The sequence below is a fragment of the Ostrinia nubilalis genome, chromosome 21, assembly GCF_963855985.1.
Source record: "Ostrinia nubilalis chromosome 21, ilOstNubi1.1, whole genome shotgun sequence".
NCBI lineage: Eukaryota > Metazoa > Arthropoda > Insecta > Lepidoptera > Crambidae > Ostrinia > Ostrinia nubilalis.
The window spans coordinates 13,105,792-13,124,411 of NC_087108.1; the positions used below are offsets into that span (position 1 = coordinate 13,105,792).

General features: G+C 37.9%; 4 protein-coding genes and 1 pseudogene across 4 annotated transcripts; all 5 read left to right on the top strand.

Moving 5' to 3' along the window:
* Window positions 1–353: 353 nt before the first annotated feature.
* On the top strand, window positions 354–9,683 carry LOC135082537 (clavesin-1-like). The gene is made up of 7 exons (XM_063977335.1): window positions 354–516; window positions 2,896–3,041; window positions 4,912–5,065; window positions 6,845–6,949; window positions 7,304–7,451; window positions 7,926–8,142; window positions 8,514–9,683. The coding sequence occupies exons 2-7, from the start codon at window positions 2,903–2,905 to the stop codon at window positions 8,666–8,668; spliced, it is 918 nt and encodes a 305-aa protein (XP_063833405.1). The 5' UTR covers window positions 354–516; window positions 2,896–2,902; the 3' UTR covers window positions 8,669–9,683.
* Window positions 9,684–9,933: 250 nt separating this feature from the next.
* Window positions 9,934–10,796, top strand: LOC135082538 (3-oxoacyl-[acyl-carrier-protein] reductase FabG-like). The gene has a single exon (XM_063977336.1). The coding sequence runs from the start codon at window positions 9,981–9,983 to the stop codon at window positions 10,728–10,730; it is 750 nt and encodes a 249-aa protein (XP_063833406.1). The 5' UTR covers window positions 9,934–9,980; the 3' UTR covers window positions 10,731–10,796.
* Window positions 10,797–10,868: 72 nt separating this feature from the next.
* LOC135082539 (uncharacterized oxidoreductase SSP0419-like) lies at window positions 10,869–11,592 on the top strand (annotated as a pseudogene).
* A 3,072-nt stretch (window positions 11,593–14,664) lies between these two features.
* On the top strand, window positions 14,665–15,521 carry LOC135082540 (3-oxoacyl-[acyl-carrier-protein] reductase FabG-like). The gene has a single exon (XM_063977337.1). The coding sequence runs from the start codon at window positions 14,689–14,691 to the stop codon at window positions 15,436–15,438; it is 750 nt and encodes a 249-aa protein (XP_063833407.1). The 5' UTR covers window positions 14,665–14,688; the 3' UTR covers window positions 15,439–15,521.
* Window positions 15,522–15,545: 24 nt separating this feature from the next.
* LOC135082541 (3-oxoacyl-[acyl-carrier-protein] reductase FabG-like) lies at window positions 15,546–16,500 on the top strand. The gene has a single exon (XM_063977340.1). It carries the CDS (start codon window positions 15,725–15,727, stop codon window positions 16,469–16,471), a length of 747 nt encoding a protein of 248 aa, XP_063833410.1. The 5' UTR covers window positions 15,546–15,724; the 3' UTR covers window positions 16,472–16,500.
* Window positions 16,501–18,620: the final 2,120 nt, after the last annotated feature.

Below are 18,620 nucleotides of genomic sequence, written 5' to 3' on the forward strand. Positions count from 1 at the left end.
CAAAAGTTCTATGAAACAATCGCGATTTGAGCACCATTCTAGAACACGATTTTTATTACAATTCCGTATTCAATTTCATTATGCTACCCACTACTTCTTTAATGTGAAATGCGGCCAACAATTCTTTAATTTTACTCTTTTAGTCACTACATCATCATCTTTTATTACTAAAATCTTTAATTATTTGTACCTACTTTTAATTACTTTCCACGCCTACAATCAATGACTGAATATGTTGAACTGTGTATCTACATTTAAAATCAAATAATTTATCATATTCTTGATAACTAAATAAATGTTATCCTATCATATCTTAATATAATAGTATTATGTGAAACTGAAAGTACACTTCACAATTAGCGGGCAGTAACTGATTTTCATACCAAAGCAAGAGCACTCTGTGTATTTATACTGTTGTACTCATAGCAGACAGTTGGTGTTGCTTGGCGGCAGAACTGACAGGACATTCGAGTTACAGTGACGCGTGTGGAGGTGTCATTGAGACGAGTTAACGATGTAAGTTTTTTTTTATTTTATTTAAAATCTAATCAAATAAATTTAATTATAGTTATGGTACAATAATATGGATAGGTGTTTGAGAAAAAATCTACATGTCTCGCTATTGTGTTGTCTATTGAAAAACCGATGATACAGTATTGTTGAAGTTGAGAAAAGTTTGTGAATTTCAGTAAAATTAAACTTAAATTAATATTAACTTAAAATTTTATTTGTAAAGACCTGTTCGTGACTGTTAGCATTATTAGACCTATATTGAAAATACTTATGCTATTAAAATTGTAAAAGACACATAAAACTATTCAAATTATAATAATACATAAGACGGAAATAGTTAATTTGGAGAGTACATATAAGTTAGTTTTTGACAAAGACGACACATACTACCTATAACCTGTTACGTATGTTATAATGTTTTATACTACTCTATCTGGTTTATTTACAATTTACGTATAATAAGCGTCTCTAAATGGAGGCAAAGTAATTAATTAACAAACATTTTATTAACATGATGCTCTTTAAAATTTCAATGTCAGAAAAGTTTGAATTTGATTCAATTAATTAAGATAAGTTGTAACTATTATTATGATTCCGGTTACAGTAATGTACATTGTGACCTTATAACTGTAATTTAATGCATTTTTGCAAAAAAAAGTGTAAAGTTACCGACATACCGGTCTATAGCTGAGGTCTCTGGTTCGACCCTCGCCCAGTTAGATTTTTTCATGTACTAATATTCATATTAGTGATGTATTTAAAATTACGTGAGTGAAACAAAATAATAAGTAAGCCTACCTATTCAAATCCTCCGTGATCAAGGCGCTTGCACCAGTGCCGAAATGTCGGAGACTTGAAATTAAGGTACATGGTAGCAATCCCGTCAATAAAATAGGTATAATTATTCTGTTGACCATGAAAGTTTAAAACAACATATTCAAATATGTTTATGTTGTTTCTAATAGTAAAAAATTGCTTAGTTTGGAATTGAATTCAATATTTTTCTACATAGTCTTCGAAATCGCGTTACCAAGTTAAGATTCTTACCAAGGTCGCGAAATCTATTTAACCAACTTATTTGACAGTGTAAAGTTTAGTAACGAGTGAGGTGTATAAAAAGTCGGATTTTGAAGGAAAACTTGTCGTCTTGTGTCAATCATAAGTCTATTATTATTAAGTGTCAATAAACCAATTAAAGCAAACGTCTTATTAAAACGAACCTCCCACACTTATCTACCATGTACCCTAAAGATAGGTTTTTTAGTTCAAGTTTAATTTTATAATATTCATTTTTATATCTATAAGTGAATTCATAATTATATCCTATCAAATACACCATCGTAAAGGTAGCGGGAAGGCGCTGGACGCAGGCCGCTACTAACCGGGCAACATGGAAAGCATTGGGGGAGGCCTATGTTTAGCAGTGGATGTCCTATGGCTGAGATGATGATGATGAAATACAGCATTCGTTCCAGTCATCTAATCACGCGTAACTACAGTAGGTATCAATTGCCGTTTATTTTCAGTACCAGCTCGTTACCTGCGGGTAAAGTCAGCAGGAAAAATACTATAATTATGTTATTACGTCTAGGTGCTTATTATAAGACTCTTAACACCTAACTGCAGCAACTCACTTAATTTATATTCAACCGTCATCTTCATCATCAGGCCGCCGCGATCGTTAGTTCACTGCAGGAGCACGGACATCTCTAATTTACCAGAGGCAAATGAGGCTTTGCCCTACACTCCTTATGCTGGCCAGACGGATTTGTGAGGAAAAATTATTTAAAGGAATTTTATTAAACTTTAGAACTAAAAATTTCATGCATAATTATGCATACATGTATTCTAACAGGAAAAGAATATTTTTGTCAATAATGCATAATTTGACAAAATTATAATAAACATAAAGAGAAGTAGGTAGGTATCGCAAAATGTGGTGAATATTATGAAATAATTGTGATTACCGTAAAGTATAGTCATGTTCATAGTTATAGTCATAAATGTTAGTAATGTGAATAATAGTAGGTAGTACCTATCCAAAAATTATACCATTTTTGCAATTTAAAATAATATTTCCATGATTACAACTGTATTTAAATCAAGGTTTCGATTTTAATCAGCAGCAATCTAAATCATTTTGTTTACGTAGGATTACATTATTTTTAAAATAACTACAATAGTTACCTATACAAAATATATGGAGATTGTCTCCGTCTAATATACTACTTCTATCAAGTACTATCACTTTTGCTATCACATCTTATAAAATGTTTGATTACTTATCAATTTTCATAGTCCAAACATTAGGTTAATGTGTCAAACGGGTCATAGTCCGTTTGAAACGAGAATTATTCCTCCAGATACTTCCCTCCCTTCCAGAATCATCATGTCAAGCCCAACAAAGGTGAGCGAGTTCCCCTTGGACGAGGAGTATAAGAAAAAGACCATGATATCAGTGGCCGACATCAAGAAGTTCCGAGACTGGCTCGACACGCAGCCTCACTTGCCCGCGGATAGTATTACAGGTCTGTACTATTATTACATTACCTGCTGAAAGAATAATTAATTACAAATATGTAAGTCTGTATTCTCTTGAAATTCTTTCGGTTCAGCCAAAATTAAATGACGTCGACTGCTGGACATAGGCCGCCGCCAAGGATTTTCACAAATACCGGTGCTGCGCTGTCCGCATTCAGGTGCATACCGCGACCTTCAGGAGGTCTAATCAGATCAGATTTTTTATTGTTGCTTCAATCCTCAATGCCCCCGGTAGGTTAACAGCCTTAAACGAACCACGTTCGTAGACCTATCACCAAAATAAATGGTGGTAACTTTAATAGTCAAGAAGAAACACAGGAATGGTGGAACCGTAAGGAGGAGGCAAGTAATCCTACTAACATTATACGAGTAAATGCGAAAGTTTGGATGTCTGGATGTCTGGATGTTTGTTGCTCTTTCACGCAAAAACTACCGAACGGATTTTGATGAAACTTTACAGTATTATTGTTTATAACCCAGAATAACATATAGGCTATAATTTATGAAGATCTGTGACAAACTAAATTTCACACGGGTGAAGCCGCGGGCAAAAGCTAGTGTTATCATAATAAAATGGTGACTGAGGTGACTGAATTTCTTTCATCACTTGTTCTCAGCACCAGTCGATATGCTGTCCCAAATTGGTGGCAGGGCAAGTTATTTAAGACGTAACACGTCTAGTACCTTGAAAAGTAAAAGCCTACATAATAAATAAAGAATTTGAACGTGACGACTTGATTAAAGGAAGCTGAAATGTTTCTTAAGTCAATGAGTATTTAAAACACGACAAGCTACAATAATTTTCATAAACACCAATTATGAGATGGACATTGAATCAACCGTCATAATTTTTGCCACTCATGTTGCGTGTATATCTTATGTCTATAGCAATAAGTGCTATTGTAAAATATACAAAGTGCGGAAACGGCCAGTTCCGAGTCATCGTCACGTTGCGCAGAACCTATGCGTCATGTAATAGTAGCGTTTAATTTTAATAATCAGTATCAATTACGGATCGCGTTCCGTTGCTGGCTTGACCTTCGTTGACATGCTCTTACTACTGAGCTACAACGATTTACGTTACCCTATATAGACACACGGTAGCGTGTCAAGCCAAGTTCAAGTAACTGAACTGGCGAGCAGCACCGTGTTATACACTGTGTTTACACGAAACATTTGGAGCCATTTTGACCCCCTCATAACTCAGTTATAAAAGCTATTTCACATAAAAGTGTCACTAAAATTATACCACATCGGTTTGTTCGTTTCAGCCAAATGACGTCCACTGCTGAACAAAGGCCTCCCCCAAAGATTTCCATAACTACCGGTCCTGCGCTGCCCGCATCCAGGTTCTTCCAGCGACCTTCACCAGATCATCGGTCCACCTAGTGGGGGGCTGCCCATGCTACGTCTATCGGCCCGTGGTCGCCACTCGAGAACTTTTATGGTTTCGACGTAAGACTTGTAGTTTGACTCTATTTCCACGCCTAGCCAAGCCTCTACAGGCTTGTTTAGATTTACCACGGATTAAACTAACCTTCGCGGAATTTATTTTATAGGCGATCAGACAGTGACTTCTATCAGCATTTACAGTAGAAAGAAATGAGAGGTGGGAGTTGTTACCATTCCAAATTATGCCTAATTTGCCGAAAAGTCAGAAATGCAACTCTTTCTAAGGTTCTTCATCATGATCATCATCATTTCGGCCATAGGACGTCCACTGCTGAACATATTAGGCCTCCCCCAATGATTTTCACAATAACCGGTTGGTAGCAGCCTGGGCTGGCCTTTCTAAGGTTAGGAAAGGATAAAACAAAGTTAAGAAAGGTTTTTCAATGACTTACCACTATATTCCAGATCTTGACTTGATCCTGACGTACCACTGCTGCGACCGCAGCACCGGAGTGGCGAAGGAGGTGCTGGACCTCAACCTCACTCTGAAGACGCTCTTCACCAACTTCTTCAAGGAACGAGTCGTGGATGACAGGATCCTCAGCACCTTGAACACAGTGTAAGTTTACATTTAGTACCTACGTTTGCAAAAAGAAAACTATTTAAAGATTTTGAAGCCACGATAGGTGAAAGGATCGGACTGGCCGACTCTTCATCCAAGGAACGAAGGGTTTGATGAACTCGTAAAAAACTCATAAAACTCATTTATTTCTGTAAATAGGCTTTAAAAAAGCACTTTTACAGCCTATTTATAGAAATAAATGAGTTGAATGAACCTTGCCGTTTGACTGTTTGGGGTGAGAGCTCACACAAAAATCCCTTCGTAATTAATTATTGAATGCCTGAAGGATAAACCGATAGTTGTGCCGATAGTAACGATCTCATTTATGAGAACAGACAGACATTTTTTGTTGAATTTAACCTTCAAGCTACCTTCTATATTATATTTGTGTCGTTTATGAGTGGCAAAATAGACTTAAAAAACTTAGTTGCTTAAAAATAAGAATTTTTCGTATGTTTTATGTTCTACTACCCATAAGGAAACGCATATTGTATGCAATTAGACGGTGTACCTGATTTGTTTAAAGTCGAATTTTTTGCTAAGCTGCAGTGCACGAGTAGGTAAGTTTTAAGTATCTTTTCCTCTTGAATAAACCATTAAAACTACTGTTGAAACATACCGGTTTTAGACACGCTTGTAGACAAAAACAAAAGCCAGTAACTGATGAAATAAATGTACGCGAAACCCTAACTCCTTACAATATTACCACGGCAAGGTAGCGCGTGCAATGTTTATGCGACATATTTGTGTAAGGCCGATCTCTCGCGCCTCTGACGTTTACGCAGTCATTTCTCTTGTATTATTTTAATTCTTTAAAATAAAGCCCATTGTTAAAAGTTCAAACTCTCGTTTAATTCCATCAGTAACGCCGTAAATAAATAAATATCTACGTTTTACGTTATAAATACTCCGTTAATAATAAAAAATTACACGTGTCTGGTTCAAACCAGTTTAAAATTATAATTTACATACAATACGTCATGTTATGGGCAATTTGACATAGCTAGTTAAAATTATCAAACTTAAGTAGCAATGGGCCGGTGGGCTGGCCACAACTGTCGGAAAACCGACGAAAGGTGGAGTAAACGGGTTCTTCAATGAAGAATACATCTCAGCAAACGTAGAGTTGGACGCCCACCTGCTCAATGGACCGACAGCCTCAAGAAGACAGCTGAATATTTACATTTTGCGCTTTTTATGGCCTGCAATAGTAGTATATTTTTTCTATGCTAGTACCTACATTTTAACGTCATTTACACGTGCCAAAACCAGTAGAAGACACAATAAATTAACATGGAAATATCTGTACTTTGAGCTCGCTAAAACCACCTACCTATCATAAAACGTAACTTTTCAATGTAGATTAAACCTAGCTGCAGACTTTTTGTCGGCCGATAGTAGGATTGGTGTGTTAATCATTATGGAATTGTATGAAAGTGCGTACATTGGTATTGGCCGATTCTTCATACAAATAAGAATCGGGCCTAACTATCGTCCTTAACTTCGAACTCCTCCTATGTTCTTCTGATTATTTTCGTTGCGGGTCCAATGACAGTTTAACTTTCCCCGGGACAAACTTGACCTTCACTGGTTGGGTTTTTATTGGCGGTCAAGCTGTAGATCCTGGCTACACAGGAGTTGTAGGGGTGGGAACGAGAGGTGGGAATAGTCCCGTATCGGCCGGCTAAAAGTCTGCTGTCAGAGGGGTCTTACACGAAAATATCTACTTGTATTTTATGTTACTCATGAAATAAAGAAGCTGAATTTCTTTTACAGTCTTTTACTGCCGCTGGAGGTTCGGACACACGACGGGTCAGCTGTGTTGTACGCGAGGCTCATCGACTACGACTACAAGAACTTCACCTTTTCTGATGCTATTAGGTGAGAGAAGGTTATCTTGAACACATGGTCGCATAATGAAGTAACTAAAGTAACTCTGTCTAACGTCGCCTGCTGCTACTATGTGGTAGCGACTCCATCTTGCGCCTTTACCAAGCCTATTCATCTCCCTGAGTAGGCTAGGCATAGAAAACAAAACACGCGCGGCGTACCTCAATTACCCTATTCTTCATCCATTGCAAAAAAATATTAGCTATGGAAAGAAGAAAAACGCGAGCGTTAAATAAAACCACTGAACCATTTAAATGAAATCTGGTATAAATAAGACCGAAATTGACGCAAGTGATACCGCGGACAGAAGCTTATTATAATGCCATTTATTTTACTCCATTACAGGGCTGTCCTGATGGTGGTGGACTTGTGGCAGTACGAGGAAGGAACGTGGCCGGGCTTCGTGATCGTCATCGACCTGGACAGGATGACCCTGGGGCATCTAACCAAGCTGGACATACAGACCGTACAACAGTTCTTGTACTATTTACAGGTATGAAAGATTTATATCAGCTAATCCATGATTGGTGAATCTGAATATAGCTTCTGTGCAATTTACCCAAACTATAGCATATCAACTATAGTCTGGTCACCGAGCACGTAGAATTTTGTCCAATGACCCCAAGCTACCCATCCTTATCGCTCGCGCTTAATTATATCGCAGTGAGTGTGCGAGCTCGGAGACCGGGCTTTAGAGCAACTAGCATATCTTCGCACCTTGCTAGAATGCGACTCTCCCTCCACTTACCCGCGCACCTCCCCGCGTTCTCCCGTCCGTACCAGAGCGTCGATATGACGTCACGGCTGACAGGTGCGCTGTAAACTCGACCGGGTTGTAAGTAGGTACCATTACCGTAGGTGCCATTGATAAAACAATATCAAAATACGACACGAAGTGCCTTTCGTTCTAAAATACGGTTATAATTAACTTTGATGACTTCCAATGCTTAAGTTTCTTTACTTTCAGGAAGCCATGCTGGTCAAACTAAAAGGCCTCCATTTCCTGAACGCGCCCTCATTCATGGACAGGCTGATGATGCTGCTGAGGCCGTTCCTCAAGAAGGCACTCCTGGACGTGCTCCACATCCACCAGATCGGCTCCAAGACTGTGGACCCGTATGTCCCCATGGAAGGATTGCCCAAAGATGCGGGTGGAGAGTTCAAATCATTTGAGCAAGGTCAAAGTAAGTAGCATCTTTCGAAAATATCTTAGACCCAAAACAGTAGGTACATGGTCTGACCACGACATGAGATAAGATTACTCAGATTGAATTAAACTCATGTAGCTCAGCTAATAGTACAAGCAGGCTTAGCTATGAAAATTATCATTAATTTTGCTGCCTGGCTTGTAGCTGGTATGTACCAGAGAGGTTATTGAATTGACACTATTTGTTTTAAATTCAAAATACAAAGAGAACCTATGAGTAATATTGCTAAATCTTGCTGTTTTATCCTTAATTATATGTTACGGAACGGACAGTAGAGCCTTTGTCTGCGTAAGAAGTTAAATTATCTAACTTCGTGATTATTAAGAACCAAACATTTTATCTTTCAGATGACACCAAAGCCAGGTTCAAGGCGAACCAAGACTTCTTTGTGCAGGAGAACAAGAAGCGAGTGGTGGAGGCGCGGCGGCCGGGCAAGCCCAAGACCATCTCCGATATCTTCGGGAGCGTCGAGGGCTCCTTCAAGAAGCTTGATATTGACTAGAATAGAGGTTTCGAATTTTTGACACTGGCATACCCATGACTAAGCCTTGCTCCACACGTTGACCCAAACTTTGGCTTCTCAGCACCATTCAATGGCTCCAAGCAGTGGTAGGGTTAATGGCAATGGGCATACTCATGAACTTCAAAAATAAGTTTTATCCGACGCTACTGGTGCAACGTGTGGATCTAGACTAGTATTGACACCAACATTGGGACAAGTTAATTACTAGACCATAAGTTGGATCAGTGGCGTTGGGACGGGTAATTTACCAGTTCAGACCATATGCCTAAGGCCATTTACTTTTTTCGTGGAACTATAAACCTTATCAGAGATTTTCTCCAAGTCTTTCCAAATGGGCCGTAGGAATTGTGGTCCGAGTTGGAGATTTACCTGTCCTAACGCCACTGGTCCAAGATGTGGATCTAGTAATAGCTTTTCCCAACGTTCGTGACACTACTATCTTGTAGATGCACACGTTGGACGACTGGCGTTGTGACCAGCGTTGAAACCAGCATGTGGAGCCGGCTATACATGTCCCAATTAGATAAAGGTTTCCCTCTTGTAAACCTCATTATAGAACACCATTGGTATGGTACAAACTCAACGCAGTTTATGTTGTTCATCCCATTTGTTCTTACTTTTCTTTTCTCTTTGTACTTTTTAAGTCAGGGCTAGGAACGCTTATTTATTGTATATATTTTTTGCTAGAGTACATTTAATTTTCTTATACATAATTCAATTAAGTTTCAAAATTTAAAACAAACTGTGGTATTTTTTTGTAAATATTTCGAGAGGTTAAGTTTAATGAACATATTATGTAGTTTCCACCTAAGAAACAATAGTCCGTTACGTGGGGAAAAAATGTGAATAAATACATTGTCCAGAAATTAGCAATAGGATAACTTCTGTATACTTAGGTATTACTAATACAATCAAATGCAAACTGTGTTATATTTTTAAGCTTGGTTTTATTGTAGTTAGGTTGCCTGTTTAAATAAAATATTTTGTTGCGCTATTTTTTTGTTTAACTTAACATTTTATCTTTAAACCTAAAATGCTTTAATATTATGTTTGGTATTTTGCATGACCATGACGCTGTCTGGGTATTAAATTAACACCGATTAGGTTTTCTGTCTCATCATGTTGTTTTGATTGAATAAAGTGACAAGTATATTTAGTTGCAAAGTAATGTTAATTAATTGTTGTCTTTGTTATCTTACGTGTGCAATCCTTATCAATTTATTGATACCGTACATACTTACCCATTTTACTGACTCATTAACTCATAACGTTTAACACAGCCGAACGAAGCATGAGTTTCACCGGGAAAGTGATAATTGTGACTGGCGCCAGTTCTGGCATTGGCGCTGCCACTGCCATCAAGTTCGCTGAAGCGGGGGCCAGCATCGTCATCGTGGGAAGAAACGAGGACAAACTCAAGAATGTCTCCGACAAATGTAACAGTTTCGGTAGCAAACACCACGTCGTTAAAGCTGATGTGTCCGTCGAGGCTGACGCAAGAAGAATCGTCGATGAAACCATCAAGAAGTTTGGGAAAATCGACGTGCTCGTCAACAACGCTGGTATACTTAGACTGACAGCAATCACAGGAGGCAACATGTTGGACTCATTTGACGAGATCATAAATACCAATCTGCGAGCTGTGATCCATCTGACCACTCTTACAGCAGCCCACTTGATTGCTAGCGTTGGAAACATCGTCAACATTTCAAGTGTCGCTGGAACCAAGGTGGGTAAAGGCATGACTGCTTACGGCACCTCGAAGGCTGCGTTGGACCACTTCTCAAGAGGAGCCGCTTTGGAACTAGCCCAGCATGGAGTCAGGGTGAACGTGATCAGTCCAGGCCCGGTGGCCACTGATATTATTGAAAACGCAGGGTTATCCGTGGAGCAGTTTAATGTGAACGACTTCAAGATACCTTTGAGCAGGATATCAAAATCAGAAGAAGTAGCAGATTTGGTTATGTTTGTTGCCAGTGATAAAGCTGTAGGTATCACCGGCTCTAACTATGTTCTAGATAACGGCATGTTATTACAATAATATGTAATAATATATATTTAATACTTTACATGCAGCATTTAGTACCAAATAAATATTTTTTCTTTCTTTCTTTCTTTTTCAAATTATCTTCTTGGAGATAAATATTGTTTCCAATCGCGTATTTAAACATACCTAATATTGAAATATTGGTTATTTTTTATTTGTCTTTTTCGGCGTTATCACAGTCTCGTATTTCTTATCAACTGATTGATTTGATAGCATAAAAATCACTATCATTTAGCCGACAGTCTGCACAAAACTGCTGAAACATGAGTTTCGCCGATAAAGTGGTAATCGTAACTGGTGCCAGCTCTGGCATTGGAGCTGCCACCGCCATCAAGTTGGCTCAAGAGGGAGCCAGTGTCGTCATCGTGGGAAGAAACGAGGAAAAACTCAAGAACGTCTCCGAAAAATGCAACAGCTACGGAAATAGACACCATGTGGTAAAAGGAGACATATCGGTCGAAGCTGAAGCAAGAAGAATCGTTGATGAAACAATAAAGAAGTACGGCAAAATCGATGTGCTCGTGAACAACGCTGGTATATTTCGTATTGCAACGATTACGGGGGGCTCAATGTTGGACTCGTACGACGAAATTGTGAATACGAACCTGCGACCTGTGATTCAACTGACCACTCTAACTGCAGCTCACTTGATGGCTAGTAAAGGTAAAATTGTGTCATTGTCAATATTTCGAGTGTCGCTGCGAGCAAAGTGACTGTGGGCCTGTCGATGTATGGCACTTGTAAAGCAGCGTTGGATCACTTTTCCAAAGGAGCGGCGCTGGAACTGGCCCCACACGGAGTCAGAGTGAACGTGATCTGTCTGTCTGTAGGTTCCTTATAGAAACAAAAACTACTCGACGGATTTTAACGAAACTTGGTACAATTATTCTTCATACTCCTAGGCAGGTTATAGTATACTTAGGAATTCCCACGAGAACGGGAATTAGCGGGAAAATCCTTTTGTATGACAAATCTAAACCGCTTAAATAAGATGCTTGAAATTTGGCATGCAGATACCTTAGTAAACTTAAAGCTTAGTTACAACAGGATATTGCAACATTCCTACGGGAACGGGAGTTAGCGGGAAAAAACATTTGTATGAAAAATCTAAACCAACCGCGTAAGATAGATGAAGGGGGGCAAGCCCAAGACCATCTCCGACATCTTCGGGATCGTCGAGGGCTCCTTCAAGAAGCTTGATATTGACTAGAATAGAGGTTTCGATTCGATTTTTTTAAATTGACATACCCATGACTAAGTCTTGCTCCACACGTTGGCCCAAACTTTGGTCCCAGCACTGGCCCATTTAATGGCCCCAAGCAGTGGTAGGGTTAATGGCAATGGGCATATTCATGACCAAGCCTCGCTCCACACTTTTACCGGCCACAGCACCAGCCCATTTATTGTCCCAAAGCTGTTGTGGTAGAGTTAATACTGGGACGTGTAAAAGTGTTTTGTATAAGTCTTTTTAGTATGAATAGCCTGGATAAGCGTAGGGACCTTTCTGACCTAATCATTTTATATAAGATTTTAAACAATAAGTTATGTTGCTCGAAACTTGTGGAGAGAATTCGTTTTCGTGTTCCTTTGCGCTTGCCACGCCACCCAATAGACACATTTATTACTCCGTTTCGAAGAACTGTCTTAGGTGCAAACTCACCAGTCCCGAGTGCTTAGGTTGTATAGTAAATATAATCGCTCCACAAACATTGATCTCTTTTCCATGTCATTACGTAAATTTCGAGAAACATTATTGGATGGCTAATGACTGTACAATGTTAATACCTACTTTTATTGCTTAGCTAATTTAAAAAAAAATTACATAGATTTTTATTATACAGTGTGAGACACGTTAAAGTGTACATATGAAAATAGATGAAACTAGAACTATTTTTATCGACAAAAAAGAGGTCAAAAAATTGCCTGTTATTTAGCATTATTGCTGTTTTTATTTTATCAGGATATACCGCTTAGTTTAAAAGTTATTACGTTTTCTTTATAATAAGTAATTGGAAGAAAAAAAATTATATAAAAAATTTAAAAAAAATCTCAAAAATTTTTGGACCTCTTTTTTGTCGATAAAAACAGGTCTAGTTTCATCTATTTTCATATGTACACTTTAACGTGACTCACACTGATTATATCTTTTTATAACCAAAAAATAGTAATTATTGTATATTTTGGGATTTATTTTTAAAGTCTTCTTAATGTAAACGCAAGTTGTGTTCGCCAGTAAGTGGCTTTACATTTAGTAAGATACTCTAGAATAAGTTTAAAATTATTTAATATGTATTAGTGTATAAGCTGTTGGTGAACCTTTTTTATAAAAAAAATAAAATAAAAGCCTACTTGCAAAAATAAATTGAGTTTTATGAGTTGATCCCGACGCTACTGGTCCTACGTGTGGATCTAGTTAAAGTATTGACATCAATGTCGCGTTGGTTCAAAATAATTACTAGACCACGTTGGACAAATAGCGTTGGGATGACATGCGGTCATTTACTTTTTGCGTGGAACTATAAACCTTATAAGAGATTTTCTCCAAGTCTTTTCAAATGGGCCGTAGGAATTGTGGGCCGAGTTGGTGATTTACCTGCCCTAACGCCACTGGTCCAAGGTCGATCTTGTCCCAACGTTCGTGCCACTACTATCTTGTAGATGCACACGTTGGACGACTGGCGTTGTGACCAACGTTGAGACCAACAAGTGGAGCCGGTAAACCTCATTATGGAACACCATTGGTATGGTACCAGTTTATGTTGTTCATCACATTTGTTCTTACTTCTCTTTGTACTTTTTAAGTAAGGGCTAGGAACGCTTATTTATTGTATTTTTTTTTGCTAATGAACATTTCTTATACATAATTTAACTAAGTTTCAAAAATTAAAACAATCTGTAGTATTTTTTTTTGTAAATACACTCAACATCAAATAAATCGCACCTTCCGCGTCGCGAACTTTAAAGATTTTCTTCTGACACTATCATGGTGCCCCAACAATATTGGTGTTATTTGAAAGCCCAATAAATAAACTTAAAGAAAAACACATTTAATTTTTTTATAAACAATTAACAGGTAACATAAATGTGACTTGAAAAAAGGCCTCACTTGGGGCTCACCTCTGGGATCAAGTAGACCAATTTTTGTGGTTATAAAACCAAATAATGATCTTACGTGTCCTTTTTAACAGATGGATAGCGATTAATCCCAATTTAACAGTTTTATAGCCATAAAAGTTGGCTCAAGCGTAACTACCTATTTTTTGAAGAAGTGACTCTGGATCCTTCTAAGACATATTTTTGGGGTAAAAACCTTTCCTTTAAGGAAATGAAGTTTAGAACTAAGCTTTCAAATGGTACCAATGTTGGTGGGAAGTGGGGATGCATATGTTTGATAAGTGCTTGTCGCCGGATGTGCGATTTATTTGATGCCGAGTGTATTTCGAGAGGTACAGTTTAATGAACTTAGTTTCCACATAAGAAACAATAGTCCGTTACGTGGGAAATAAAAAATGTGAATAAATACATTGTCCAGAAATTTTAATTAGCAATAGGATAACATCTGTATAGGTCTATCTAATACAATCAAATGCAAACTGTGTTATATTTTTAAGCTTGGTTTTATTGTGGTTGCCTGTTTAAATAAAATATTTTGTTGCGCTATTTTTTTGTTTAACTTAAACGTATTTTATCTTTAAACCTAAAATGCATTAATATTTTGTTTGGTATTTAGCATGACCATGACGCTGTCTGGGTATTAAATTAACACCGATTAGGTTTTGTGTCTCATCATGTTGTTTTGATTGAATAAAGTGACGAGTATTTTTAGTTGCAAAGTAATGTTAATTAATTGTTGTCTTTGTTATCTTACGTGTGCAATCCTTATCAATGTATTGATACCGTACATACTTACCCATTTTACTGACTCATAACGTTTAACACAGCCGAACGAAGAATGAGTTTCACCGGGAAAGTGATAATTGTGACTGGCGCCAGTTCTGGCATTGGCGCTGCCACTGCCATCAAGTTCGCTGAAGCGGGGGCCAGCGTCGTCATCGTGGGAAGAAACGAGGACAAACTCAAGAATGTCTCCGACAAATGTAACATTTTCGGTAACAAACACCACGTCGTTAAAGCTGATGTATCCGTCGAGGCTGACGCAAGAAGAATCGTCGATGAAACCATCGAGAAGTTTGGGAAAATCGACGTGCTCGTCAACAACGCTGGTATACTTAGACTGACAGCAATCACAGGAGGCAACATGTTGGACTCATTTGACGAGATCATAAATACCAATCTGCGAGCTGTGATCCATCTAACCACTCTTACAGCAGCCCACTTGATTGCTAGCGGTGGAAACATCGTCAACATTTCAAGTGTCGCTGGAACCAAGGTGGGTAAAGGCATGACTGCTTACGGCACCTCGAAGGCTGCGTTGGACCACTTCTCAAGAGGAGCCGCTTTGGAACTAGCCCAGCATGGAGTCAGGGTGAACGTGATCAGTCCAGGCCCGGTGGCCACTGATATTATTGAAAACGCAGGGTTATCCGTGGAGCAGTTTAATGTGAACGACTTCAAGATACCTTTGAGCAGGATATCAAAATCAGAAGAAGTGGCAGATTTGGTTATGTTTGTTGCCAGTGATAAAGCTGTAGGTATCGCCGGCTCTAACTATGTTCTAGATAACGGCATGTTATTACAATAATATGTAATATTACAATAATATGTAGTAATAATATTTAATACTTTACATGCAGCATTTAGTACCAAATAAATATTTTTTCTTTCTTTCTTTCTTTTTCAAATTATCTTCTTGGAGATAAATATTGTTTCCAATCGCGTTTTTAAACATACCTAATATTGAAATATTGGTTATTTTTTATTTGTCTTTTTCGGCGTTATCACAGTCTCGTATTTCTTATCAACTGATTGATTTGATAGCATAAAAATCACTATCATTTAGCCGACAGTCTGCACAAAACTGCTGAAACATGAGTTTCGCCGATAAAGTGGTAATCGTAACTGGTGCCAGCTCTGGCATTGGAGCTGCCACCGCCATCAAGTTGGCTCAAGAGGGAGCCAGTGTCGTCATCGTGGGAAGAAACGAGGAAAAACTCAAGAACGTCTCCGAAAAATGCAACAGCTACGGAAATAGACACCATGTGGTAAAAGGAGACATATCGGTCGAAGCTGAAGCAAGAAGAATTGTTGATGAAACAATAAAGAAGTACGGCAAAATCGATGTGCTCGTGAACAACGCTGGTATATTTCGTATTGCAACGATTACGGGGGGCTCAATGTTGGACTCGTACGACGAGATTGTGAATACGAACCTGCGACCTGTGATTCACCTGACCACTCTAACTGCAGCTCACTTGATGGCTAGTAAAGGTAACATTGTCAATATTTCGAGTGTCGCTGCGACCAAAGTGACTGTGGGCCTGTCGGCGTATGGCACTAGTAAAGCAGCTTTGGATCACTTTTCCAAAGGAGCGGCGCTGGAACTGGCCCCACACGGAGTCAGAGTGAACGTGATTAGTCCAGGACCTGTAACCACCGATATAAGGGAAAATGCTGGATTACCGCCGTTCAATATCCAGGATTACTATAAGATCCCTCTTAATAGGGTGTCTAGTTCTGAAGAAGTGGCAGATTTGGTTCTGTTTCTGGCCAGTGACAAGGCTGTGGGTGTGACAGGTTCTGTATTCGTTGTTGATAATGGCCTGGTCTTGAATTAATCTTATTTTAATAAACGTTATGCGCATTATTGTTGTAATTAATTTCTCCTACCTCGAAATTGCGTAAACTACACGAACATGTTAACGAAAGTCTGATTTATTTATAACTTTACTGAACAATATTTTCGAAGAATTATACTTAAACGATATATTAATTGATATGGAGTTTAAATAATTGTGTTATTAATTTGATAACCAATTTGTTTCATTTTAAATATGTTCGTTAGTTTCAATGGGATCATAATTAAAACTTGTTTTAGAGCTAAGGCTTACGCCTACAGTATTTTTACATAATAAAATCCACTCAACATAATATTGCTGTTACTGTTTGAGTAGTGACTGTTTGAATACTAATATATCTATATTATGTAAACTAGCGGCCGCCCGCGACTTCGTACGCGTGGATCCCGTTTTACCTTCATCTATCTTACGCGGCTTAGATTTTTTCATACAAATGTTTTTTCCCGCTAACTCCCGTTCCAGTGGGAATTTTGTAATATCCTGTTGTAACTAAGCTTTAAGTTTACTAAGGTAGGTACCTGCATGCCAAATTTCAAGCGTCTAACTTAAGCGGTTTAGATTTTTCATACAAAAGGATTTTCCCGAAGATTTCCCGTTCCCGTGGGAATTTTGCAATATCCTGTTGTAGCTAAGCTTTAAGTTTACTAAGGTACCTGCATGCCAAATTTCAAGCGTCTAACTTAAGCGGTTTAGATTTTTCATACAAAAGGATTTTCCCGCTTATTCCCGTCCCCGTGGGAATTTTGGGAATTACTTGTTGTAACTAAGCTTTAAGTTTACTAAGGTACCTACATGCCAAATTTCAAGCGTCTAACTTAAGCGGTTTAGATTTTTCATACAAAAGGATTTTCCCGCGATTTCCCATTCCCGTGGGAATTTCGGGAATTCCTTGTTGTAACTAAGCTTTAAGTTTACTAAGGTACCTACATGACTTTCAAGCGTCTAACTTAAGCGGTTCAGATTTTTCATACAAAAGGATTTTCCCGCTAATTCCTGTCCCCGTGGGAATTCCTAAGTATAGTATAACCTGCCCAGGAGTATGAAGAATAATTGTACCAAGTTTCGTTAAAATCCGTCGAGTAGTTTTTGTTTCTACAGGGTGGAAACGATAAGTGATCTCACTCGATTATTTCTAAACTATACAAGATATCGCAGAACTAGTTACTGGTCCTAAAAGTGCTTCACGAGCTCTATCCAACGGTATCAACAATAGCTTACAGAATAAATTTGATCTATCCAAAAATTCGATGTTCTCATCTTCCATACATTTAATACTATCACAGTCATGGCACTCATCTCTTGATAATATTATAGCAAGCAAAGCCTGAAACTAATGTTTTCCACAAATAATTTTAAATAAGATGCAAGTTACGAGTTTATTGAACCGACTTTTTAAGTTTTTTATTTAACAAAAATAAATTGCACTTCTAATATTGTGTGGTTGGCATACATTTAGTATGGAAGCTGGAAACATTGAATTTTCGGATAGTTCCAGTTTATTCTGTAACCTATTATTGGTACCATTTGAAAGAGCTCGTAAAGCACTTTCAGGATCAGTAACCAGTTTTTCAATATCTTGTATACTTTAGAAATAATCGAGTGAGATCACTTATCGTTTCCACCCTGTATAAGGAACATACAGACGGACAGACAGACAGACAGACAAACAAAAATTTTACTGATTGCATTTTTGGTATCAGTATCGATCACTAATCACCCCTTGATAGTTATTTTGACAATATATTTCATGTACAGAATTGACTTCTCTACAGATTTATTATAAGTAAGTATAGATAAGTTTAATTAAATATTCCGTATTGTTTGACATTTTGTGACCTAACGTATTTAGATACATGTGTCTTTTCAGCTTACAACTGGTTACAAAGTCTAAATTCAGGTTGTACTCGTAAATAAGTAGTACACAGTAGTAGTAGTAGTAACATAGAGAGTGAAGAAGATTTGAATTCATTGCAACATTAATTTTGTAGTTTTTGGGATGATATTTTTAGAGTTCCTTCATCAACAAGAAAGCTTTTTTATTAATATAATATTGCTTTTAAACATTTACTTCGAAATCATTCCCACAACTAAAGGAAGATGAGAAGTCGATTATGAACAAACAAATCAA

Bases quoted from the DNA above. Each gene is read 5' to 3' on its own strand.
- LOC135082537 (XM_063977335.1), top strand. From the start codon at position 2,903: ATGTCAAGCCCAACAAAGGTGAGCGAGTTCCCCTTGGACGAGGAGTAT. The intron at 5,066-6,844 runs GTAAGTTTACAT...TTTCTTTTACAG, and splicing joins CTCAGCACCTTGAACACAGT to TCTTTTACTGCCGCTGGAGG. The intron at 7,452-7,925 runs GTATGAAAGATT...CTTTACTTTCAG, and splicing joins AGTTCTTGTACTATTTACAG to GAAGCCATGCTGGTCAAACT.
- LOC135082538 (XM_063977336.1), top strand. From the start codon at position 9,981: ATGAGTTTCACCGGGAAAGTGATAATTGTGACTGGCGCCAGTTCTGGC.
- LOC135082540 (XM_063977337.1), top strand. From the start codon at position 14,689: ATGAGTTTCACCGGGAAAGTGATAATTGTGACTGGCGCCAGTTCTGGC.
- LOC135082541 (XM_063977340.1), top strand. From the start codon at position 15,725: ATGAGTTTCGCCGATAAAGTGGTAATCGTAACTGGTGCCAGCTCTGGC.